The 27,500-nt window shown below is 42.1% G+C and overlaps 2 protein-coding genes across 2 annotated transcripts in view; both read left to right on the forward strand.

Annotated features, from left to right (window-relative positions):
• Positions 1–18,674, forward strand: part of rbm27 (RNA binding motif protein 27) — a 31,200-nt gene extending 12,526 nt beyond the window's left edge. Inside the window, 18 exon segments of the mRNA XM_046868497.1 lie at positions 190–342; positions 1,269–1,465; positions 1,860–2,138; positions 3,079–3,309; positions 10,875–11,051; positions 12,082–12,228; positions 12,432–12,573; positions 13,353–13,506; positions 13,734–13,937; positions 14,079–14,207; positions 14,313–14,438; positions 14,539–14,613; positions 15,144–15,317; positions 15,621–15,725; positions 16,050–16,247; positions 16,330–16,413; positions 16,568–16,687; positions 17,313–18,674. Coding sequence (XP_046724453.1) covers positions 190–342; positions 1,269–1,465; positions 1,860–2,138; positions 3,079–3,309; positions 10,875–11,051; positions 12,082–12,228; positions 12,432–12,573; positions 13,353–13,506; positions 13,734–13,937; positions 14,079–14,207; positions 14,313–14,438; positions 14,539–14,613; positions 15,144–15,317; positions 15,621–15,725; positions 16,050–16,247; positions 16,330–16,413; positions 16,568–16,687; positions 17,313–17,402 — 2,785 coding nt within the window. The 3' untranslated portion in view covers positions 17,403–18,674.
• A 5,476-nt stretch (positions 18,675–24,150) lies between these two features.
• Positions 24,151–26,210, forward strand: pou4f3 (POU class 4 homeobox 3). Its single transcript, XM_046868008.1, has 2 exons — positions 24,151–24,597; positions 24,864–26,210. Exons 1-2 carry the CDS (start codon positions 24,376–24,378, stop codon positions 25,737–25,739), a joined length of 1,098 nt encoding a protein of 365 aa, XP_046723964.1. The 5' UTR covers positions 24,151–24,375; the 3' UTR covers positions 25,740–26,210.
• The last annotated feature ends 1,290 nt before the right edge of the window (positions 26,211–27,500 follow it).

Genomic DNA, 27,500 nt, shown 5'->3' on the forward strand with positions numbered 1-27,500 from the left:
ATAATGTATGAAATAAATGATGATGGAACAGTTACTGATTTGTCCAGCGTGCTGTTATACTCAGGCATCGTAACCTCTCGTGGTTTTAGCTGCAGATCTTATTTAAAGTTGTAGGACATCATTCTAGCCTTAAATTTCACTTCCTGCAATTTACTGGAATTCAGTAAACAATGTGATTTATCATCATAGACATGCAGATTTACCCGGACACCACCTCGGTTACCATAGAAACGACCCAAACAGGAGTTTTTTTAAACAGTGTGTGATGCTCCGCCCCTTAAACACAAGATGCGCTTCACCCGGTCCCAACCAGATAACATCATTACCGATGCTGTTCTGCAGGTAAACGGTTCATGTTCTGAGTGAAAATCTCCATGCCTGAATTAAGGCTCCGGAAACTGAATGATATCGTCAGATTTTTAGCTTTTACAAATATCTTGACCGTTTTGTTTTAGCTGAACTTAAAAAGCATGTCGGTCATTTTGTTGTGACAGTAACGTGAATTAAAAAATGGTGCCACCGGAAATGCTTTGGGATCAGACATGCGTAGTACCATCGTAACGCGTTTATTATTGTTTACATCTTTAAAATAGTCTATAGTGTTGTTCTGACATTTCCTTCTCATGTATTGATACCTTTAAACACACACACACACACACACACACACACTGCAACCTGTTCCACACACAGAGTAGCTGTGTTTACATGGTGCATTGTAATCGGTTTAAAAGTCCAATCCGGATGAAAAAATCCGTATAAACACCTTGAATTGAAATAGAAATGCTTAGTTTAGTTTCCTTTCCATGTCACTAAATTCCAACAATATTACCAGCTTCCATCAGTCCTCACTACAGACCTTCATCCACAGGCTTCTGCTCTTTGGAGGAGGGAGGGGTGGGATTCAGATGCTCCTTGCACTTTTTTCCTCATATCCTGCAGCAGTAGTATGTTTACAAATTCATGCTGTTGCTTGATTAAAATAGTGCACATGAAAAGTAATAGAACTCCTTGTTAACAAGAATAAAAGGTGGCAAACAGGACAGACGCGAATCTGCACGTTACGAACTCACTGATTGAAAGCGCCGGCACATGAAAACACGATATCGCATGAACTAACGTCTCGTAGAAACAGTCCACCGAATCTTTTATTTAGAATGATTTTAATCAGAATGACAAACACACACACACACACACACACACACACACACACAGTAACCTGTTCTCACACAATGCAGAAATTCCTGTTTACATTGTGTTTAATCCTGCAGAAATCGGGACGATCGGCGGAGAGACGAGCGCAGAAGGAGGGAGCCTGAGCGCCACGGGAAGAGCAGCGAGATGTACAGAGAGAGAGAACGGGAACGAGAGAGAAATGAGCGAAGGAGAGCAAGCTCACGGGGTCGCAGTCGCAGCAGGAGTCGCAGCAGTAGCAGAGGGAAGAGCAGAGACCGAGAACAAAGACGAGGTGAGAGAGATGATCCAAAACCTGCTGCAGCATTTTAATTCACAAATCTAATGTTTTTGAATTTTTTCACCCGGCCTCGTCACAGCCACGCCCCCTTACAGCCGCCAGCCACCCGCCACCTCACAGCAGCCCGCCCGCCACCTCACAGCCGCCCGCCCGCCACCTCACAGCCGCCCGCCCGCCCGCGCCCCACATACGCCCGCCCGCCCCCTCACAGCCGCCTCACATTATTATTACAGTATAAATAAGTAAAACATTTGAATGCAGAAAGTTAGTTTTTATTGATTATTACTGATGTGTGTTTTGGTTTTTCAGTTAATAGATTTTTCGGTTTTAGAGTGAGGAGCTGCTGGGAAAAATATAATTTTTTTTGTTACGGAACATTTATTTCCAGAACACAGGTCTAAATTCGAGCAGGAGCGGAAAGAGCCGGAGCCATACACTCCGTTATCATCGGGTCCTTCAGGGAAACCTCAGCAGCAGTCACTACAGCTCCCCCTGCTCCCTCTGCCCCACCCTCACTCTCCGTTTCACCCCTCGGGCAATCCCAGCATCCCCAACGCCGTAACGGCTCACCTGCCCGACAGCACCACTGAGAACTGGACCGCTTACTACTCTAACCATGGCGATGGGAAGATCGGCACTTTGAAACACCGCTGCCGGGATTACGACGGTAAGAACATTCACACCAGCGCCGCTTTCCACTCGTCTTTATAACGAGTTTATTAATATTTTACAAGGGGTTCATGAACATCACTCAGCTACATAAAGTCTTAAAGTAAAAGCTAAATATTTAACTTTTTTTATGTAATTAATGTTTACTCCATTTTATAACAATAAACGTTATTTCTCATTTATGTGTATGTGTATATACAATAAGTTTTATATGTACCAAATTATTTTTTTGGATTTTATTGCACTTTGACTGGATGATAAAACTGTAAAATGTAATTTTAAACAATGTAAAAAAAAAAAAAAAAAGTTACAAGTTTTTATTTTTAAGCTTATAAAACTAATAAATGCTTAAGGGATCAATTTTTTTTTTACCTGGTTTTAATTAACAATCTTTTAGTTTCTGCTAAACATCACGTACTGAAATCACCCACACTGATCTGATTGGCTGAAGGGTTTTCAGAGTGAAGTGTAGAGTCTGGTGCTTATATCCAAATCAGTTTACAGTCCGAGTAGATGATGTTATAAGCAGTTTTTGTGCTGAGATCTTATGACCTTTATACACGGTCACTCCTGCTCTGTGCACGTGTGTGTGTGTGTGTTGGCTCAGTGATGAATGTGTCCTCATTAATGTCTGCTGCTGAAGCTTTATGTGGTGATAATCCTCCAGAGCCGTGTCTCAGTCAGTGCTGCTTTCTCAGGGACTCTTCTAAAACAGTAGTGTTTATTTACACTGCTGTCTCTCAGGGGTTTTCCCATCTGAAATTGTCGGAGTAGGTTTGTTAATGAGCCGAGCATCTAGTGGGGATTTCTGCAATCACACACGGTGTAGTCGTTGTTGTGATCTTGAATTCTAATGGGTTTGTTTTAATCCGTGTTACATCTAAATTATTGAGTCTTTATTACATGTGTATATGTATGTATTTTTCTTTTTTCTCCAGAGAAAGGGTTCTGTGTCCGTGGTGATCTTTGTCCCTTTGACCATGGCAACGACCCTTTGATTGTGGATGATGTCGCCCTGCCCACAATGATTCCCTTTCCTCCCCCCGGCATGCCCCCCCCTTCTCGCATGCCCCTTCCAATGCCTCCCATGGCCGAGCCTCTTCCCGTTTTGCCCATGCCGATCCCGCCCCACGGGCAGCCCCCCCCACCAGGCATCTACCCCATGGCAGGTGAGTTCACAGGTGTTGGGGTGTCTCGGGTGTGTCTCACCTGCTGCTGGTTCTGAAGTTTCTTTTTATAAAGTCAAAAGTCGTGTTAAAATGTCATCAATTTTTTATGATTTACTCTTTTACGACTAACCCTGAACACTATTTACACCATTATCCTGACCCGAACACTGTTTACACCATTATCCTGTCCCGAACACTATTTACACCATTATCCTGTCCCGAACACTATTTACACCATAATCCTGACCCGAACACTATTTACACCATTATCCTGTCCCGAACACTATTTACACCATTATCCTGACCCGAACACTATCCTGTAAACACTATTTACACCATTATCCTGACCCGAACACTATTTACACCATTATCCTGTCCCGAACACTATTTACACCATTATCCTGTCCCGAACACTATTTACACCATTATCCTGACCCGAACACTATTTACACCATAATCCTGACCCGAACACTATCCTGTAAACACTATTTACACCATAATCCTGACCCGAACACTGTTTACACCATAATCCTGTCCCGAGCACTATTTACACCATAATCCTGACCGAACACTATTTACACCATTATCCTGACCGAACACTATCCTGTAAACACTATTTACACCATTATCCTGACCCGAACACTATTTACACCATTATCCTGTCCCGAACACTATTTACACCATAATCCTGACCCGAACACTATTTACACCATAATCCTGACCCGAACACTATCCTGTAAACACTATTTACACCATTATCCTGACCGAACACTGTTTACACCATTATCCTGACCCGAACACTATTTACACCATTATCCTGTCCCGAACACTGTTTACACCATTATCCTGTCCCGAACACTGTTTACACCATAATCCTGACCAACACTGTTTACGCCATAATCCTGACCGAACACTGTTTACACCATAATCCTGACCGAACACTGTTTACACCATTATCCTGACCCGAACACTATTTACACCATTATCCTGACCCGAACACTATTTACACCATTATCCTGACCGAACACTATTTACACCATAATCCTGACCGAACACTGTTTACACCATTATCCTGTCCCGAACACTGTTTACACCATAATCCTGACCCGAACACTATTTACACCATTATCCTGTCCCGAACACTATTTACACCATAATCCTGACCGAACACTATCCTGTAAACACTATTTACACCATTATCCTGACCGAACACTATTTACACCATAATCCTGACCTGAACACTATCCTGTAAACACTATTTACACCATTATCCTGACCGAACACTATTTACACCATTATCCTGTCCGAACACTATTTACACCATTATCCTGTCCGAACACTATTTACACCATAATCCTGACCCGAACACTATTTACACCATAATCCTGACCAACACTATCCTGTAAACACTATTTACACCATAATCCTGACCGAACACTGTTTACACCATAATCCTGTCCCAACACTATTTACACCATAATCCTGACCCGAACACTATTTACACCATTATCCTGACCCGAACACTATCCTGTAAACACCGTTTACACCATTATCCTGACCAACACTATTTACACCATTATCCTGACCGAACACTATTTACACCATTATCCTGTCCGAACACTATTTACACCATAATCCTGACCGAACACTATTTACACCATAATCCTGACCAACACTATCCTGTAAACACTATTTACACCATTATCCTGACCGAACACTGTTTACACCATTATCCTGACCAACACTGTTTACACCATTATCCTGACCGAACACTGTTTACACCATAATCCTGACCGAACACTATTTACACCATAATCCTGACCGAACACTATTTACACCATATCCTGACCGAACACTATCCTGTAAACACTATTTACACCATTATCCTGACCGAACACTATTTACACCATTATCCTGACCGAACACTATTTACACCATTATCCTGTCCGAACACTATTTACACCATTATCCTGACCCGAACACTATTTACACCATAATCCTGACCCGAACACTATCCTGTAAACACTATTTACACCATTATCCTGACCCGAACACTATTTACACCATTATCCTGACCCGAACACTATTTACACCATAATCCTGACCGAACACTATCCTGTAAACACTATTTACACCATTATCCTGACCCGAACACTATTTACATCATTATCCTGACCCGAACACTGTTTACACCATTATCCTGACCCGAACACTGTTTACACCATTATCCTGACCCGAACACTATTTACACCATAATCCTGACCCGAACACTATTTACACCATAATCCTGACCCGAACACTATTTCAAGTCAAGTGGCTTTTATTGTCATTTTTACTATACACAGTGGTACACAGTAAAAACGAAACAACGTTCCTCCGGAACCCTGGTGCTACACTAAACAACAAAACAACATAAAGTGCATCGAGTGCAGCCTGGTGCAAACAGTGCAAACAAAAGAACAGTACAGACAGACAGAGTGCAGACAGACAACACAAGACAAGACAAAAGACAAAAACCAAGTATAGCGCCGACTAGTAAACCTACTGTATACTTACATATACAGTACTGTGTGAGGTGAATGTAAAAACTATACCCAGGAGAAAGTACAAACAGAACAGAGCAATGTAGTGCAAAAAAGACAGCAGCAAGGAGGTGCAAAGACCGCATGTAAACATTATACTGTAGTATAAAAGGTGCAAAACAGCATGTAAACATTTATACTGAATATAAGGTGCGAGTATAAATAATAATAAATATATAAATGGTGGTGGAGTGGATCGAGATGAGTGATGATTGTGTTTAGTCCAGGTTGTACAGTTCAGTAACAGTAACACACAGTGAGTGTGTGTGTGCGTGTGTAAGTGAGTGTGTGTGAGTTCTGTTCAGTTCTTTGTGTTGAGAAGCCTGATGGCTTGTGGAAGAAACTGTTACACAGTCTTGTTGTGACGGCCGAATGCTTGAACCGTTTCCTGATGGTAGGAGGGTGAAGTATGTGTGTGATGGGTGTGTGTGATCGTCCACAATGCTGTGTGCTTTGCGGATGCAGCGTGTGGTGTAAATGTCCATGATAGAGGGAGAGAGATTCGATGATCTTCTCAGCTGTCCTCACTATCCTCTGTAGGGTCTTGCGATCCGAGACGGTGCAATTCCCAAACCAGGCAGTGATGCAGCTGCTCAGGATGCTCTCAATGGTCCCTCTGTAGAACATGGACAGGATGGGGGAGGAGGTGGGCTTTCCTCAGCCTTCTCAGGAAGTAGAGACGCTGCTGGGCTTTCTTGGTGATGGAGCTGGTGTTAAGTGACCAGGTGAGGTTGTCCGCCAGATGAACACCAAGGAATTTGGTGCTCTTGACGATCTCCACAGAGGACCCATCGTTAATCAGTGGAGATTGGTCGCTCTGTGCTCTCCTGAAGTCCACAACCATCTCTTTCGTTTTGTCCACGTTCAGAGACAGGTTGTTTGCTCCACACCAGGCAGTTAACCGTTGCACCTCTTCTCTATATGCTGACTCATCATTCCTGCTGATTAGACCCACCACGGTCGTGTCATCAGCAAACTTGATATGATTCGAGCTGTGCGTTGGTGCACAGTCGTGAGTCAGCAGAGTGAACAGCAGTGGACTGAGCACACAGCCTTGAGGGCTCCAGTGCTCAGTGTGGTGGTGCTGGAGATGCTGTTCCCGATCCGGACTGCCTGAGGTCTCCCAGTCAGGAAATCCAGGATCCAGTTGCAGAGAGGTGTTCAGGCCCAGAAGGTTCAGCTTCTCGATCAGGTGCTGAGGAATGATTGTGTTGAATGCTGAGCTGAAATCAATGAACAGCATTCGTACATATGAGTCCTTGTTATCCAGGTGGGTGAGGGCCAGATGAAGGGTTGTGGAGATGGCATCGTCCGTGGAACGGTTTGGACGATCGCAAACTGCATGGGGTCCAGGGAGGGTGGAAGCTGTGTCTTGATGTGCCTCATGACAAGCCTCTCGAAGCACTTCATCACGATGGGAGTGAGCGCGACGGGACGATAGTCATTGAGGCAGGAGACAGTCGATTTCTTTGGCACAGGAGCGATGGTCGTTGTCTTGAGGCACGTGGGAACAACGTTACTGCTCAGGGAGATGTTGAAGATGTCAGTGAAGACATCTGCTAGTTGTTCTGCACATTCCCTGAGCACTCTGCCAGGAATGTTGTCAGGTCCAGCAGACTTCCGTGGGTTAACTCTGCATAGAGTTTTCCTCACTTCAGCTGTGGTTAGACAGAGCACCTGGTCAGTGGGAGGAGGGATGGTCTTCCTCGCCACCACATTGTTCTGTACCTCAAACCGGGCGTAGAAGTCGTTCAGCGCATCTGGGAGGAGGCGTCACGGTCACAAGCAGGTGATGTGGTCTTGTAATTCGTGATCGCCTGGATGCCCTGCCACATGCGCCGAGTGTCTCCACTGTCCTGGAAGTGGTCGTGGATTTTCTTCGCGTGCGCACGCTTTGCCTCTCTGATAGCACGAGACAGTTTGGCCCTTGCTGTTTTAAGGCCGCCTTGTCCCCTGTTCTGAAGGCAGAGTCTCTTTGTTTCAACAGCGCACGCACATTTGCAGTCATCCACGGCTTCTGGTTGGGCGTGTAGTGATGGTCTTGGAGATGGTCACATCGTCAACGCACTTGCTGATGTAGCAGGTCACTGATGATGTGTACTCTTCCAAGTTGATGGAATCGCCGTAGGTTGCAGCCTCTCTAAACATGTCCCAGTCAGTGCACTCAAAACAGTCCTGAAGAGCAGAAGTAGCTCCTTCTGGCCAGGTTTTCACCTGTTTCAGAACCGGTTTAGGCGTCTGACGAGCGGTCTGTATGCTGGAATCAACATAACAGAGCAGTGGTCTGAGTATCCGGATGGGGGCGGGCTCCGCACGATACGCGCCGGGATGTTTGTGTAAACAAGATCCAGCGTGTTCGCTCCTCTCGTTGCAAAGTCCACATGCTAATGGAGTTTAGGAAGCACAGTCTTGAGATTCGCATGGTTGAAATCTCCGGCGATAATAAACAATCCGTCGGGTGAGCATTCTGCAGGTCGCTAATAGCACCGTAGAGTTCACTCAGTGCCTCCTTAGCATTAGCACTGGGAGGAATGTACACTCCGACGATGTAAACAGTGGTGAATTCCCGTGGTAAATAAAAAGGTCTGCATCTAACAGTCACAAACTCCACGAGCAGTAGCATGAAACAAGCACAGAGTTCTTACACCATTCCGTGTTGATATAAACACACGCCACCACCGCGAGTCTTACCGCACAGAGCTGTGTTTCTGTCGGCTCGAAACACGGTTAGCCCGTCTAGCTGGATGGCGGCGTCCGGAACTCTGTCGCTGAGCCACGTCTCCGTGAAAACAAAGACGCAACAGTCTCTAAACTCTCGCCGTGTGGTTTGCTGGAGTCGGATGTAGTCAGTTTATTATCCAGGAGCAGACGTTTGAAAGAAAATGGACGGGAGAGCCGGCCGGCTAGGGTTAACATTTAGCCTAGCACGGACACCCGCCCGCTTGCCGCTTCCGCTTCCTCGAACAGCGCTGAGGTCTCCTCTCCGGCCACCGGCATCAGGTAACACCGAGGGCTGGGGCCTGGTCTTTGTGGCGAGGTCGCAGCAAGCCGAGGTCGCGAAGGTTGTTGATAAGATCATCATGCAGATTGTTGGTTGCATGATGCCTGTACTGTAACAGTGTCTGGTGGTCGTACACATGAACACAGCTGACTCTGGTGTCCATGTATTGTGGAAGGTCGGGCTAAATATGGTGAAAGCACCATTTTGGATCCGGAGGCCGCTGCGAGCTACTGCCGCGCCGCCATCTAGCAATCACTCTGACCATAATCATATTACACCATAATCCTGACCCGAACACTATTTACACCTTTATCCTGTCCCGAACACTGTTTACACCATAATCCTGACCCGAACACTATCCTGTAAACACTATTTACACCATTATCCTGACCCGAACACTATTTACACCATTATCCTGACCCGAACACTATTTACACCATAATCCTGACCCGAACACTATCCTGTAAACACTATTTACACCATTATCCTGACCGAACACTATTTACACCATTATCCTGACCGAACACTATTTACACCATAATCCTGACCGAACACTATCCTGTAAACACTATTTACACCATTATCCTGACCAACACTGTTTACACCATTATCCTGACCCGAACACTGTTTACACCATTATCCTGACCGAACACTGTTTACACCATTATCCTGACCGAACACTATTTACACCATAATCCTGACCGAACACTATCCTGTAAACACTATTTACACCATTATCCTGACCCGAACACTGTTTACACCATTATCCTGACCCGAACACTGTTTACACCATTATCCTGACCCGAACACTGTTTACACCATTATCCTGACCCGAACACTGTTTACACCATTATCCTGACCCGAACACTATTTACACCATAATCCTGACCCGAACACTATCCTGTAAACACTATTTACACCATTATCCTGACCCGAACACTATTTACACCATTATCCTGACCCGAACACTATTTACACCATAATCCTGACCCGAACACTATCCTGTAAACACTATTTACACCATTATCCTGACCCGAACACTGTTTACACCATTAACCTGTTCTGTCCTACTGTGGTACTAAATACCTTGTTAGTGCACTGTTATTAGTGTTTTTTATTTGGGACACATTTCTCAGTGTGTTGTTGTGGTTTGTCACTGCAGAATTATATGTATGTGGTCCACACTTCACCATCATGTGATTATAACAGTGTGTCTCTGCCAGAAACTGATCCTAAATCCATCATCATCATCATCATCATATCCAACAGATTTCATTTTGTTCCTTTTAATCTTTCATGTCTTATATATTTTAAGTTTATGCCCAGTATACGTTTAGAGTTGAATCTGAAGCTCAGAGATGAGTTTTTAAACATTTTATTGAAATAAATGAGCTGTGTGTGTTTTTGTTTGTGTGTGTGTGTTTTTGTTTGTGTGTGTGTGTGTTTTTGTTTGTGTGTGTGTGTTTTGTTGTGTGTGTGTGTTTTTGTTTGTGTGTGTGTGTTTTTGTTTGTGTGTGTGTGTGTGTTTGTGTGTGTTTTTGTTTGTGTGTGTGTTTTTGTTTGTGTGTGTGTTTTTGTTTGTGTGTGTGTGTGTCTGTTTGTGTGTGTGTGTGTGTGTGTGTGTGTGTGTGTGTGTGTGTGTGTGTCTTGTGTGTGTGTGTGTGTCTTTGTGTGTGTCTTTGTTTGCGTGTGTGTGTGTGTCTTTGTTTGCGTGTGTGTGTGTGTCTTTGTTTGCGTGTGTGTGTGTCTTGTTGCGTGTGTGTGTGTGTCTTTGTTTGCGTGTGTGTGTGTCTTTGTTTGCGTGTGTGTGTGTGTCTTTGTTTGCGTGTGTGTGTGTGTTTTTGTTTGTGTGTGTGTCTTTGTTTGCGTGTGTGTGTGTGTGTGTGTGTGTGTGTGTGTAGCAGATGACTTCTGTATGGAGCTGAATGAAATCTCTGCATTACTGAAGTGTGATTCTGATCACACAATTTTGTCCCATTCAGGACCTCCTCTTATCCCAGTCAGTGGGATGGAGACTCCACCCCATGCACGGACGAGCACCTCGTCTCCTCTGGCTCCACCTGGAGTAAACCCACCTCTACCTCTTCCTCCTCTACCTCCTCCTTCTTCCTCTGCTATTTCTTCTGCTTCTCTACATCCTCAGTACACTCTGTCTGAATGTAAGCCACTGTCGCCGTCTCTCTCTCTCTCTCTCTCTCTCTCTCTCTCTCTCTCTCTCTCTCTCTCACACACAGTAGTTTGTGTTGTAAGACGGATAACAGGTTTATATTATTCTGCTCGTTGAAATACGCTATTGTTTCACTAATACTAATAATGCAGTATAAACACTAATACTATATTCATTTAAAATAATTTTGTTTCAACAATTTCCCTTTTTTTGTTAATATGATTCTCTGGAAGGAGACTCCAGTGTCAGCACTGTGGCTAGACCTGTACAGTAGTACCTCAGGTTACGAGTTGAATTTGTCCTGGGAGCAAGTGAGCAACCTAAAACGCTCGTATCCTAAAATAATGTTTTCGATGCATTCCACATGTCTATAAATACACACATACACTTATTTGTAAACTTAATTACTGTACAAATTATAACCACAAACATCACACTTTACCACGAGACAAATTACCTTGTTCACACTTCGATAATTTCCTTTTTTATTTCTACAGTAATCATCTCCTTCTTCCCGTCTTTCTTAATCATCTTGGGGGCCATAGTCACGATATTATACAGTACTGTTAACTTTACCATGCAGCGTAAAATGTCTATGAATGAACAATAGCGGTCACAACTCAACAAATAACAGTTCCAAAGACGCTCACACTAAACGCTGCTTCTACGAGTGCTGCTCGGAGACTGAGACAACGCGTGACTCGTACTTGCACACAGAAAATGCCCATATGGCGTGAAATTTTTACCCAATACAAAATGTAACCCGAGGTTCTACTGTATATACTTTGAATGGTGTAATTACACTGTTTGACCTGCAGGTGGCAGGCGGTGTTAGCTTTAATTCAAAGGTAGAGGTGACTAAAATCGAGAAATGTTTAGTGTGAGTTTATAATAGTGAATTTTAATTAGAATCACTAAAAATGAAAAATATATATATTTACAGCTGACGTGAAAACAGTTAAACATAAACTAATAAACATAATGATTAACTCCACTGGTGTTGTTTTTGTTTGACTCCACAGACAGTTATGATCCTGAAGCATATAATCCAGAATCTCCAGCCATCACCGGGGCGGGCCGAGCTCAGTACCGGCAGTTTATTCCTCGCATTCAGACCCAGAGACCCAACCTGATCGGCCTCACCTCAGGAGACACACAGAGCTGCAGAGGTACCTCAGTTCAAACTGTTTTAGATTTTACAGTTCTCTTTGTGTGTCTGATCATTTGAATTGTTTTTTATATTATTTTATATAAACTGGACTGACTAACTTTTCTGAAACACACACACTCCGAGTGAACACGCAGCTCGGTTCAGTTTTGTTAACTTCTTTAACATCTCTGTGTAAAAAATGGGATAATTTTGTGTGTTTAGCTGCAAACATCGTAATTCAGACCGAGCCTTTGATAACCAGCGTCTCGTGCGGTGAGGTGAGACACAGTGTGGAGCTCGACAGCAGGAAGAGATCTCTGGAGCCTCTGGAGGGGCCTCAGGCCAAAAAGCCCTGGACAGAGAAGTAAGTGTTTTATATTTTTAATTATTAAAATTCAAGTCGAGAAATAAATTGCCTGAAGCAGGATATCATCATCATCATCATCGTCGTCATCATCACACACCACCTCTCTGTTTTTAGTGAACAGATAGGTGGTAGTTTACATGAAACACAGCTTTCTTTTCACTTTATCTGCTCATACAGAACAAGTCTACTGAACCTGATCCTCTCAGGGCTTCTGTTTCTACACGTCGTGAACCACACACTCTGATTTCACTAATGAACTCCTTCACCAGGAACGAAACCTAATTCTTCACATGAGACTTTTTGGTTCACGGCTGGAGCAAATGCCGGATTATACCGAGGTCCAGGAAAGATCAAGTGTGTGTGTTTTCACGATGTTCTAAAACACCTTAGACTTTCTTGAAATTTAGGAAATTTGTTGAATAGTTTGCAAAATAATATAGAAAATAAATCACATGTAAACACGTTTCACAAAAAAACAAAGAAACAGTTATTCTGTAAATTAGGAGTCTAGTGGAAGGTGGAATCTCAGTGGTTAAGGCTCTGGGTTATTGGGGAGAAGGTCGGGGGTTGAAGCTGCCACTCTTGGGGCCCTTGAGTAAGGCCCTCATTGTTCCAGTTTTAACTGATTACAATAATTTGTGTGTTTTGAAATATTTCAGCCTCGTACATTTCAGGTGTGTTTTTGTGTTGAACCACAACATAAACTGTGTTTTTGGTATTTCTTCTAATTTCTTTTCTCTTTGTTTCTTGTGTTTTTTTTTTTTTTATCTCTAAAGGCAAAACTTTAATAATCAGCACAAGCCGTCCTTCCCCAAGAAGAATCACTATGTCAACACCAAACTGGAAGTTCGCAGAATTCCCCGAGATCTTAACAACATAACCAAACTTAATGAACATTTCAGCAAGTTTGGGACCATCGTGAATATCCAGGTGCACTATTAATCTGCTGAACATGTTTTATTAATCCAGTGCAGATTTGTATCTTACATTTCTACACTTCTATTCTGTGATCAGCGCAAAATCTATAAAATCCTTACCCTCAAAATTACAATTATTATAAATGTAAACTGGACACGGATCCACAGTTCTAGAACAGAGCTCGTAGTTTACTGCATTGTCACTGGTGTGTGTTAAAGTGTGTGTTCGGTGTTGGTCAGGTGGTGTTTGGTGGCGATCCGGAGGCGGCTCTGATCCAGTACACAGCTAATGATGAGGCGCGGAGAGCGATCTCCAGCACAGAGGCTGTGCTCAATAACCGCTTTATCAGAGTCTACTGGCACAGAGAGAACACCACGCAGAACCAGGAGCAGAACAGCAACCAGAGCTCCAGCCTCAGCACACAGATACACCCTGTACATAAGGTCAGCAGGGAGTGTGTATGAGTGAGTGAGAGGTGGAAAGAGAGAGAGAAATGGAGAGAAGAAAAAAAGAGAGGATGGGCTAGAGGATGAGGGAAAAGAGAAAGAGGAATAATTAAGATGCCTGCTTTTCTTTATCTTCAGGTCATTAATAAGCCACACACACCTGGGGCCTATGTGCTGAATAAGAGCTTCCCAAAACAGCAGAGTACCTCTGGAACCGGACCTGCAGCCAGTCTGGACCTGCTCAGTCCCGCCCCAGAGTCCTCACTGGTAAGGAACATGAAGAAAACTGCATTTATCACATTCAGACTGCTCTTTATGGAGTTTGTGTCCTGTAGATTTGAAATTAATGTGTGATGTGCTTCATGTTTGAAGGCCGTCACTCCAGCTTCTGCATTACAGAAAGGATTTTACTCACGCACAGTGTTTAAACCCGTCCCAAAGGCACTGGGAAAAACTGCCAAAGTTCTGGAGGATCAGGATGTTCTGAAAAAGAAGCAGGTAAGCGTTTCCTGTTCATTTAGCTCTGATTAAACAGCTCGGGTATGACTTCCTGTTTCTATTAGTCTTTAAATAATCTTCTCTCTGTGCTGTCCTTTAGGAGGCGCTGAAGCTGCAGCAGGATATGAGGAAAAAGAAACGAGAGATGCTGGAAAAGCAGATAGAGTATCAAAAAGTAAGACAATACTCCCTACATCACCCTGCTGGTGTTCTATAGTGGAGCTTAGCAGATCTTTTGGATCAGAGGGTCATGTGCTCAAATCCCAGCCTCATCAAGCTCCCACTCCTAAGACCCTTGAGCAAGGCCCTTAACCATGCCACTGCTCAGTTCCAGCATTTACAGCATTTTAAACTTTTATAAACAAAGAAATACATTAAAAAATGGCACAAGCAGTGAAGGCTCTTAAATGCCGTGATTGGGTTGTGATGAAGATTCCTGAACATACTGGGTCACTGATGGAAAAGAGGATTCTAGTGTGAAGAAGTCTTTAGTTTGTGTTCCTGCACAAGGAAATTCTTTGGTGTTCATTAGCTTTGACCTTCTGGAACAGCTTCTTGGCTGAATATTGGTGAGAGTTTTCTGTAGCAGCATCCCCAGACCATGGTGCAGCTACTTTAGATGATAAGTGTGTAATGTAATGCACCAAATGATGGAATATAGAATGCTGTTTTTTTTATTAAATTATCTGAACTCTATATTTTTAGGTGTTGATAAATCGCCTAGAGAAAAATCGTGGGATGAAGCCAGAGGAGAGAGCAAACATTATGAAAACCTTGAAGGAGCTCACAGAGAAGATCTCTCAGCTGAAGAATGAGATCAGCAACAGCAATGTGTCTCAGTCTTCTGGCAACAGCACCCAGCCCAAAACCAAGACAGATGTAAGATCATTACTGATTTTCAAAAACATGGGTATAGAATAGCCAGAGGTCACATGATCACCTGATAGTTTGTGCGTGTGTACATGTGCGTATGCATATATTTGCGTGTGTGTGTATATGCCTGTGTGTACGCGCACGTGTGTGTGTGTGTGTGTGTGTGTGTGTGTGTGTGTGTGTGTGTGTGTGTGTGTGTGTGTGTGCGTGTGTGTGTGTGTGTGTGTGTGTGTGCGCGCGCGCGCGTGTGCATATGTATCCATGTATACGAGTGTGAGATGAGGTTTAAGTTGTCATTTTGATGTGAAGGCACAGAAGGAGCTGCTGGACGCAGAGTTGGACTTCCACAAGAAGTTGACCACAGGAGAGGACACTACAGACCTGAAGAGGAGACTGGGTCAGCTGCAGGATGAGGTATCACCTACTTCTCATCTACTAACCCAGTGCTCTCTGATCTCACCATGGTTTTGCACTTTATAAGTCTAACCCTAGGGATGAAACACAGAACCACCTGAGAAGGAACTCAGAACAGATTGTGATTGTGGTTGTGATGGAGAATAAAACAAAATAGATCTTCTTGCATGCTTTAGACACACGTATTCAAACTTTGAGAAGAGCATGATGAGGAATCCATGGTGTTGATGGAGACCTTTATCTCAGATGTTTGTGTACTGATCCGTGTGTCCACCTCTTCTCTAATGCACATAGTATCTTTTTATCTCTAATTTGATCTCTCAGGCGAAACGGTTAGGACTGTTACCCGGAGGCCGAGCGAAGCCACTGCTGAGCACGAGTCGAGGACGAGGGCGAGGCAGAGGCAGGAGCGGAAGAGGCAGGGGAGCTCCCAGTCACATGGTGGTCGATCACAGACCTCGTACCCTCTCTATTCTGGGAGTCACACAGGAGGAAAAGGAGGAGCTCAGGCCACACTTTGTGGTAAGAAGCACAACTTTATGTGGATGAGAGAAAATGTAGATTTACAGCAAACTAAAAATAATCACACGATCTTTTCCAACAGAAATTTGGAGAGATTGAAGAGCTTCGTGACCAAGATGCTACCAGTGTTGTGATGACCTTCAAGACTCGCAGTGAAGCAGAGAATGTAATGATTTTCCTCCTGATCTCATGGTGCTTTAATTATTAAGGGATAATATCATTTGCTTAAGCTGTTTAATAATCAGTTAATTACAGGAATCTGATTATTTAATGCTTTAATACATGAACTTTTTTTAATGAAGCACTTTATTAATTTATAGGCTGCAAATCAGGGGGCAAAGTTCAAAGGGCGGATTTTACAAATCTCCTGGTACAAACCTAAAACTCTGTCTGTCACCACTGAACCTGAGGAAGAGGAGTCAAAGGAAGAGGTTGATGTGGTGAGACTTGGTCATATCACACACACACACACGCACGTAACAGTTGTCACTTGCATGTCATCGTGTGTTCGAGTTATATTTATATTAAGTGTGTAATCTTGTGTACAGTGTAGATTTCATTACTAAAGACTCACTGCACTTTTGTACGTCGCTCTCGAAACGGAAGTCTGCTAAATGCCACAAATGTAAATTGTGTGTGTGTGTGCTAGACCGCGTGTGTGTGTGTGTGTGCGAGACCGTGTGTGCATCAGAGAGAACTTTCAGAATGCAGTAACATTAAGAGTGATGTTACACAAACACCATACAGAGTGCAGACAATTAATTTCCTTTTTTTAATAAATATGAAACAATAAAAATCAACTTTCATTCGTCACATACACGTGTATTAAATACAAAATGTATTAAATAAGAATAACTATAAGTATAAAATATGAGGATAAAAATGATATTTATTCCAGAATAAGACGGAAGGGGGGGTTTGGATGACCGATGCTGACAGTAGTCCAGGTTTAAAGTGTTCCTGTGTGATTGTCACTGATGTGCTGATATTAAAGTGACACTCACGTGTGTCAGTTCATTGTACGTGATGATGATGATGATGATGATGATGGCTGTTTTTGTGCAGGAGTCAGTGAGCCCTTTCTTGCTGCCAGAGGAGGAGGAGGAAGATGACGATGAAGATGATGATTATGAGAGTCGCTCATGGAGGCGATGAGAGCAGAAGCAGGGATGCTGAAGCTCTGCCTCAGTGTGTAAATCACAGCCTTTTTAAAAAAGCTTATTTAAATCCATAAAGCATTTTGTTTTCAGTATTTTAAGAGTTCAACTGGAAAGGACTGAAGTGTGATGACACTCACTGTTAAAGACGTCTAGACAGTGTGTGTGTGTGTGTGTGTGTGTGTGTGTGTGTGTGTGTGTAATTTACTTTCACTGAGATGCAAATAGTTAACCCTAACTAATATTAAATATTGTTTCACTGTGATTGATCTGATATCAGTTCTATGTAGATGAGCGATTGTGTGTAGGAGAGAGAGAGAGAGAGAAAGCGATTGTGTGTAGGTGAGAGAGAAAGAGAGAGAAAGCGATTGTGTGTAGGTGAGAGAGAGAGAGAGAGAGAGAGAGAGAAAGTGTGCGCCAGTTTGGTCTAAACACATTCATCATTATTCCCCTTTTATCTTCTAGATTTTTGCTGCCACTTGATGTAAATATAAACTCAGTGATGTGTTTGTGTGTGTGTGTGTGTGTGTGTGTGGGGGGTGTATTGGGGTTATTGTCGAGTTGTGTTTATTCATCTGAAACCAAAAAGAGTTTTGGATTGTGAGAGATGATGATGATGATTTGTGGAGAGAAGGGGAACACTGGGGTGGTTTGAGTGTTGATTTGGATTTATTTTTTGGCCTTACTCGATCAGTGGACAGCAAACTTTTTACAAGATTTCTGATTATTTTTTGTACATTTTGTAAATGGTTGCTATAGTAACGACTGTTTGCTTTAATTATTTTAGCCATTAGGATGAATGGCACATTGTTCAGATTCTTCACTCGCAAGAGTGTTTCATTTTTTTACACTTGTAAAATAAAAATTGCTGCATATAGAGATTAGGACATTTAGGTATTAGAAGTCAAATCTTCTATTTTGTTTTTGAAAAGTTTCACAGTTTTAAGATTGTCAGTTAAATTTCAGACAGGATGAAGTTCTTGGTTTGGTTTTTGTGTAATTTTTCTTCTACACCATGGTTGTGTAAAACGTTTACTGTAAACTGAACTTTAATATTGTTTATATATTTGAGGCTTGATAGATGTATTTTTCTTTTTTTCTGCTTGTAAAAATGGATTTGAAACACTCAGTTACTTATTAATAAAGTGAATGGAATGGCGGAAATCTAAACAAAGAATAAAACAAGAAAATTGGTTTACGTAAAAATAAAGCCACCACCAAAAAAATAAAAAAGATTTGATAGTCCATTCCAACAATAACCTTCTGAAAATGTTGTCCTGTGTTTCATGCTTTCCTTGGTTCTCAACCTGCATTCTCGATCCCTCACCTACAAGTTTCCTCAAACAGATCATTCCAGAGGGAATTGAACCTGTTTTAAAATAATAAACTCTTCCATCAGCACTGGTTTTGTACCTAAATCCTTCAAACTGCAGTTATCAACCCCCTAATTAAGAAACCTGACCTTCACCCTGTCAGCTGTCCAACTACAGTCCAATATCAAACCTCCTCTTTATCTCCAAGATTCTAGAAAAGGTTGTAGCACAGCAGTTCTGCTCACATCTACTGAGGAAGAACATTTATGAAATGTATCAGTCAGGATTTCGGCCTCATCATAGCACAGAGACGGCGCTAGTTAAGGTGGTAAATGACTGTTATTGGCCTCTGATCAGGGTTTTGTCTCCTTACTTGTTTTGCTCGACCTCAGTGCAGCTTTTCACACCATTGATCATCATCTCCTGCTTGCTGGACTGGAGAACGTTGTTGGAATAAAGGGAACAGCTCTCTCCTGGCTCAGGTCTTATTTGACTGATCGCTATCAGTTTGTTGATGTAAATAGTGAATTCTCCACACTCTCTGAGCTATAATGACAAACTTACTTACAAAGAACATATTTACTTTTAATCATCACATTATCTGTGTAAAGCTGCTTTGAGACAACATTCATTGTTAAAAGTGCAATACAAATAAAAATGAATTGAATTGAATTTAAGGCCTAATTCTGACCCTACCATCCGAATGTCGCAGCAGAAATCGAGACTCATCAGACCAGGCAACGTTTTTCCAAACATCTATTGTCCAATTTTGGTGAGCCTGTGCGAATTGTAGCCTCAGTTTCCTGTTTTATGCTGTCAGGAGTGGCACCCGGTGTGGTCTTCTGCTGCTGTAGCCCATCCGCCTCAAGGTTCGACGTGCTGAGCTTTCAGAGATGCTCTTCTGCATACCTCGGTTATAATGAGTGGTTCTTCGAGTTACTGTTGCTTGTCTATCAGCTCGAACCAGTCTGGCCATTCTCCTCTGACCTCTGCCATCAACAAGGCATTTGCGCCCACAGAACTGCTGCTCGCTGGATATTTTCTCTTTTTCAGACCATTCTCTGTAAACCCTAGAGATGGTTGTGCGTGAAAATCCCAGTAGATCAGCAGTTTCTGAAATACTCAGACCAGCCCGTCTGGCACCAACAACCATGCCACCTTCAAAGTCACTTAAATCACCTTTCTTCCCCATTCTGACGCTCGGTTTGAACTGCAGCAGATCGTCTTGACCATGTCTACATGCCTAAATGCATTGAGCTGCTGCCATGTGATTGGCTGATTAGAAATTTGCATTAACGAGCAGTTGGACCGGTGTACCTAATAAAGTGGACGGTGAGTGTATGTGAAGACACTAATCATGTTAATGATTTCTCATAATAATAATCAACAATAATTTAACAAGGTAGGAAACAGCTATTTTTAGAAAAGGCTACTTATGTGGTCCTTGCGGGCTACCTGCAGGCACCATGTTGGTGACCCCTGCTCTAGATGATGTAGTTCCCCTTAAAAATTAAATGATCATGGAGAAAGTTTGTGCCGTGGTATAATGATCATACTCACACCTTAAAGCAGACCACTTGGGAATTAGAAGATAAATGGCGTAAAAAAAATTAATTGACAGTACAGAGAAGCTCTGATCAGCATATTTCTCTAACCTCATAGAAAATGACAAGCATAATTCTTAGATTTTGTATTTAATACTGTAGCAAAATTATCAGGGAATAAAAGCACCACACAAACATGCACACCATCAATAGGTTCAATTAAATCCTAATTATTTTATAAATAACCCTGTAGATGAAGTAACGTTTGGTGTTCTGCAAGGATCTCTCTTAGGCCCACTGCTTTTCTCTTTATATATGCTGCCTCTTGGTGAAATTATTCATAAACATGGGATTCGCTTCCATTGCTATGCTGATGACACACAGCTGTATATTTCAGCAAAGCCAGATGAGAGAGATCAGCTTAACAATGTTGAGGAGTGTGTAAAGGACATTAGACAGTGGATGCTTGATAACTTTCTTCTGCTCAACTCAGATAAGACAGAAGTACTTTTACTAGGACCACATGCAGCTAGAAGTAAACTTTCTGATTCTGTAGCATCTCTGGATGGTGTTTCTGTTTCAGTGTGTACAGCAGTCAAAGACCTTGGTGTGATTATTGACCCGAGTCTTTCCTTTGAGTCTCACGTGAATAATATCACCAGAATCGCTTTCTAACGGTTTCGCTTCGCAGTATCTGAGTGAACTTCTGTACCAGTATGATCCTCCACGCCTACTTAGATCAAAAGGTGCATGCAGTTTGTTGGTACCGCAAATAATGAAGACTCCAGCAGGGGGCAGATGTTTCTATTATAAACCCCACAGTTATGAAACAACCTTCCAATCAGTGTTCGGGACTCAGACACAGTCTCAGTGTTCAAGTTGGATCATGGATATGGAGTGTTTGGTGAACTGATATATTTGGATGCTGTCGTCTCCTCACTCTCACATGTTCACTCAGGTTTGTTGATGGTGGTGTGGTGGGTCGTCTCTTATCCCAGAGATCCTCATGTCTGTGTTTCCTTCTGCTTCTTCCTTTTAGTTCTGCTGCCAGAGTAAATCTTACCAGAGTCCATATCATTCTCTTCATGTCACCCCTCTCCTCTCTCTCTATTCTGTCTCACTCTCTTCTTATTAGAGGCCTGGAGATCCATGAAAATCCAGAGTAAGAACAGGAGCTTTGAGGATTTGGACTGTAGTTAATATCAACAGTCTGCTACACTGACTCAGGACTACAGTTTGCTCTGATCTCCATCACTGCACCTCAACATAATTTATCTGTAATAAATCGACATTCGGTGGCACCCAGATGAGGATGAGGTTCCCTCTTGAGTCTGGTTCCTCTCAAGGTCTCAGACACTGGATAGTACAAAGCATTTCTGTGTGTACACTGACTGTATGTGACTGTATGCCACTAATGTATGAATTCTGAATATATTATTGAGATTTATTTTAAGTAAAAAGTGATAGCAACAATCAAAACATTTGCTTTTAAAATAATTAAAATCTCATTTTATTTTCATGTTTCTCATGTTTATTTTTAGGAGTATTAAATACTTTCAAATAAACACAAAGAAACAAGTAAAAATAAATCCTAAACTACATTTACAGTTATTGTAACTTTAGAAAGATTGGAATGCCAAGAAAACAAAACTGTGCTAAAGCAGAAGATTAAACTGAAAGTGGAGTTAGATGTTGGAATAAAGCTTCATACTGACATTCAAATGGTGATGAATTATGCATATGCATCTCTGACTTTGGGAAGCTGAGTGGAAAACACTCAGAGTCAATTCAATTTAACGCGATCGCTGTGACTGCCACATGGGACAGAATGTCACCAACGTCACTCCACATCTTCTCATCCTACAGCTCCAAAGTCCTCATCAGAAGAGAAAGAGAAGAAAATCTACAACACATCAAACACCAAACCCTGAAACTATACGTTTCCTCTTAGTGGTGCAGATGATGAGGTCCATGTTAATATTTATCTGACTTTAATCAGTTTTATTTATTTATTTTGTGGAAGAAATGTGATATATATAAAAATGTGTTTTCAACTTTTTATTTTAAATAAACATCGTTTGATGCTTCACATTTATTTTACACATCCGTCGCATTTTCATTCCTTTATACAGAATTTCCACTTCTTTCAGGAATTCCAATTCAAATACTCACAAATCCTGACATTTTATTTTGTGTTTATTTGGAAGTTATCTTTTTTTAAATGTGCTGTCTGTTAAGTCTGAACCTTCTGGCAGAGGCAACCAGGGTCTGGACAGAGTGAATTTCTGAGTTGATGAAAGGAGTATAATGTGACATCACTTCCTGTTCAAGTAGATTTTTAAATAAATTATACATTGACAATTTTTTTTTAATCATTTATTTATTAAAGTTGATGATTGTTAATGGCCTTTTGATAACGAAAATCAAATTCTACCTGTCATATATATAATATAAATAATACAGAAATCTAGAGATTTGGCCTATTTAGGAACAACATACATTAATGAAGTGATTATTTTCTATCTAAAAGATATCTTTTGGACTCGTGTGTTTGCTCTGGAAACTCATCAGTGTTTTAGTTGAAATGTGTGTAAGCTGTATATCTTCTGGAGGGATGAGTCAGAACCGAGCCATGTAGAAACCGTGTCACTGTAAATCAAGATGAAAGGCTGAGCCATGAATGAGCCATTTTCGGTTCTCCTCCTGAAATATTCATGTGCTGAAATGTTACCAGGGGAGGAAACCAGGCAGGCTTCATCATCAAAACTCCATCATAAACTGGACGCTGAGGATCATGGCATGTCGGGCTTGTTGTAGATAACTTCATTGTTAGCTGAGGAAGCCCGTGTCAATCTCCATAATGAATAAGAAGATGCCGGTGATGTAATGGATGCCTGCCACTGAACTTGTGAATAATTGAGTGTGTGTTGGGACAGACGAGGTGGACAGGATCAGGTGGAGCAGCTGTGTCACTGCAGAGCTCCACTCTTTACACACACAGAAAACGACCACAAAAAATAATAAAATAATAATAAATGCTGTGTCTTTAAACTTCCTGAACTTCATGTTTACTTGCGTCCCTTCATGTGTGTGTGTTCATCTGATCATTTCCGAGACTCAGAGATGTGATAATTCCCTCTGTGAGATGTTTCAGACTTTATCGGATAAAAACTCAGTCAAAAAAATGAATGAAATGCGGATGATGTGGTTTCAGGATTTGAACACAATCTGTTGAAGTTTAACTTTCATTGTTTAGATTTTTAGATAAATTGTTCATTTTGCCCTGTGTAACGTTAAAATGTCTTATTTAGCGTCATGTTTCTACCCAGAATACATTTAAAATGTATAAATATATTATTGCATATTTCATATAATACATAAAACTAGTAAATAATTAATTCTTTCCCAGTAATATTTTATAGACAAATGTGAATTTTATGGTCTTTATTTAAAAACTAGTAGGACACACACACACACACACACACACATTTATCTTCTTTCTTTCAGCTATATTCGTCTCAAAAATATATTTTCCAACTTTTTTCTAACCAAATATTTAAAATAACATTTTACGCTTAAAACAAATATTTTTTATTAAAATGTTTGTTTTTATTTGTTGTCACGTGCAGATATGTGTGTTTCTAATGACAGTGACAGAAGGTTAAGTGCTATCACACTGGTTAACGCACTGGGATTTGGAGGTGATGGTTTTAAATCTCAGCATCACCAAACCCGCACTGGGCCTCTGCGAAATGCAGTAAATTTACAATCTCTTTTGTTTTATTCGATTCTGTTGAAAACTCGCACTTTATTCATTACATATTTGTAATAAACATTTAAATTCAGACTGCAGCTTCATTTCAGAAAGACGCTTTTAAGCGCGCGCGGGCCGCAGACCTGGTGGTCTTCAGGTGGAACTGCTCAGTTTTAGGAATGGTTTATTTCATAAACAGCAGATGCGAAAACAAAACCACACGTCGGAATTTAATTTAAAATACATTTTTATACTGAATTTATACAGAAAAATATTCTGGCAGAAGAATAAAGTGAGATGTTTGGGCACAGACAGGTTCCGGGCGCGTGCGGTTCTGGCTCTCTGAGTGTGTAAGGTGAGATGATGAGCAGGTGTGTGTTCGGGACAGCTGACCGGAAGGAGGTGATGATGGAGAGATCTGTACAGTGGGAGAAGTCAGAGCTAGCGCGTGCCCAGAACCTGACAGCCATGAACGGCAAGCAGCAGCACTTCTCCGCGCACGTGCCGGTGCATGAGCCCAAGTACCCCGACATGCACGCGAGCTCAGAGTCCATGCGGCGGGTGTGTGTTTCTGCCCCGCAGGTACGTGAGACGGAAACTTCATCATTTTTTATAATGCCATAAAAAGCTTTTGTCTGACCCCATTCTTTTCTTGCCGCAGTCTTCCTCCATCTCTCCGTATTTCTCTTCCTCATTGCGCGCGCGGTTATGCCTCTCCAGACTAATCCACTGCTGACATTTTTATGACTTTCCTCCACGGTAATCCCGCGTGCATAACATGCTGTGCCCCCTCCCCCCCACCCTGCCCCGGTACTGTTCACATGATCTGTTCTGATTCTCGGTTGCAGGTGAACATATTCGGCGCGTTTGATGAGAGTCTGCTGGCGCGCGCAGAAGCTCTGGCAGCCGCCGATCTCGCCAAGCCTCACGCGACTCCATACCACGCTATGAACGGGGGCGCGTGCTCCACATCCGCTTCCTCTTCGTCCATATCATCCACTTCTTCCCATCAACATCATCATCATCATCATCTTCATCACCATTTGAGCCAGACGCTGGAGGGCGAGCTCCTGGAGCACTTGTCATCCGCGCTGGCCGTCGGAGGTTTGGCACCGGATCCATCAGCTTTGGCGCACCAGCATCAATTTCCAGCCGTCGCATGCCACCTGCACCAGGCCACAGGACACGCGAGTCTCGCGCACGGTCACCATCATCATTCTTTGCTTCCTGCCGGTGACGGAGAGTCGAACCCGCGCGAGCTCGAGGCGTTTGCAGAGCGCTTCAAACAGCGGCGCGTTAAACTCGGAGTGACGCAGGCAGACGTGGGCTCGGCGCTCGCGAACCTCAACATTCCGGGAGTGGGTTCCCTGAGCCAGAGCACAATCTGCAGGTTCGAGTCTCTCACACTCTCACACAACAACATGGTCGCGCTGCGGCCGGTGTTACAGACGTGGCTGGACGAGGCGGAGGCGGCACACCGCGACACGAGCACGCGCACTGACCTGCTGCTGACCGGGAACGGAGAGCGCAAGCGAAAGCGCACATCCATCGCAGCGCCGGAGAAGCGCTCACTCGAGGCCTATTTCGCCATCCAGCCCCGGCCTTCTTCTGAGAAAATCGCGGCCATCGCGGAGAAGCTGGACCTGAAGAAGAACGTGGTCCGAGTTTGGTTCTGCAACCAGAGACAGAAGCAGAAGAGGATGAAATATTCCGCGGCGCATTGATTCAACACTCACCTACTGGAACTATGAAACACTAAAACGCAGGTGAGGAGGATCTACAAGTTCTTCTGATAAGGAACTAAATCAGTGGAAGAGTATTTTCTCCTTCTTTAATTGTATTTTGCACAGTAAAGTTACAGACACTTCCTGCAGATGAATATGTATTCAGTATTATCGCACATTGTTCCTGAAGTGTGTCATTATTTACTGTTATTGCAACATCACATGAGCCACCAAAGAAACCAGCAGAAACATTGCTGTAATAATTATTAAATGTTGATTAGTTCTTCAGTTTTCAGATGGAAGTTACTTTGAACGGATTCTGAAATCAATTCTACAAATCCGGCGACAGAAAAACAGGAACAAATCTGCTGCTATTCTACTGTTATGATCAAAATCACTTTCACTGACTCGAGAAACGGCCTGACATTTCACATGAAATGTGACCGAATATTTAATAAAGTATTTTTTTAAGCTCTCGTTTCTGTATCAGTAAATTCATCCACTTTCATCCTAAAAAATTAAAAAGCGGGTGAGTGTCGGAGCATCTCCGAGGTACAGGGTCATAAAGGGCGAGATGTGACTTTATCCTGTGGAGTTACAATCTATATAATATAAGAGCTAATACCAGAGTCAAAATAATAATAATAATAATAATAATAATAATAATAATAATAATAATAATAACAATCATCCATCATTATCATCAACATATAGTATACATTATATGAGTATTGAATATTTCGTTATTTCATTAAAATGTTATTTAATTAAATGTTTCTCTATAAACTCACTTTTGCGTTTCACTTTTAAATTGCTTTCTGAAGTTTTTTTTCTGTGACAAAAAGATCAAAACATCTGATTCACTCATCAAATATTAGGTTATTATTATTATTATTATTATTATTATTACTATTATTATAATAATAAATGGACTCAATTTGTTGTTTGCCCTTTGTTGTGTTTTTTTGATTATTGTGAGGTCCATCGGTCTGTAAACTCAGTGTTTATTAAAATCAGGCAGTTAGAAAAAGGGGTTATTTTTATTATATGTGTCAACTGTGTGGCCCTCTCTTAATGGTGTTTTGACAGACAGACAGACAGACAGACAATAAAGTTAGTATAAAAATGTTGATGGTAATTATTATGAATAAGAGAATTATTTCTACAATATTTTCCAGGAAAGTTAATCTGAAGGTTTGTCGGTCGGCAGTTGGCCAGTGAGTGCTGCTGAATTATTTAGATTAGACTGAAGAATTAAGTTTACAGTCTAGATTGGATTTCCTTTACACAGTTCCCACAATTACTGAACCTCTGATATAAGGCACTGAGTAAAAGTACTAAAATACAGACTGTAATCATTTATTTGTTTTATTATAGTTTGTGTTAATAACAATGTACTGGATGAGACAAAACCATTAGAAACTCCTGTCTCAAGAATTCCTGAAAAAAAAAAAATACAAAATGTGTGTGTGTGTGTGTGATCTCAGGTGGATGTGTGTGTGTGTGTGTGTGTGTGTGTGTGATATCTCAGGTGGATGTGTGTGTGTGTGTGTGTGTGTGTGTGTGTGTGTGTGTGTGTGTGTGTGTGTGTGTGTGATCTCAGGTGGATGTGTGTGTGTGTGTGTGTGTGTGTGTGTGTGTGATATCTCAGGTGGATGTGTGTGTGTGTGTGTGTGTGTGTGTGTGTGTGTGTGTGTGTGTGATCTCAGGTGGATGTGGGTGTGTGTGATCTTAGGTGGATGTGTGTGTGTGTGTGTGTGA

Source organism: Silurus meridionalis, chromosome 15 (genome assembly GCF_014805685.1).
Source record: "Silurus meridionalis isolate SWU-2019-XX chromosome 15, ASM1480568v1, whole genome shotgun sequence".
Lineage (NCBI taxonomy): Eukaryota > Metazoa > Chordata > Actinopteri > Siluriformes > Siluridae > Silurus > Silurus meridionalis.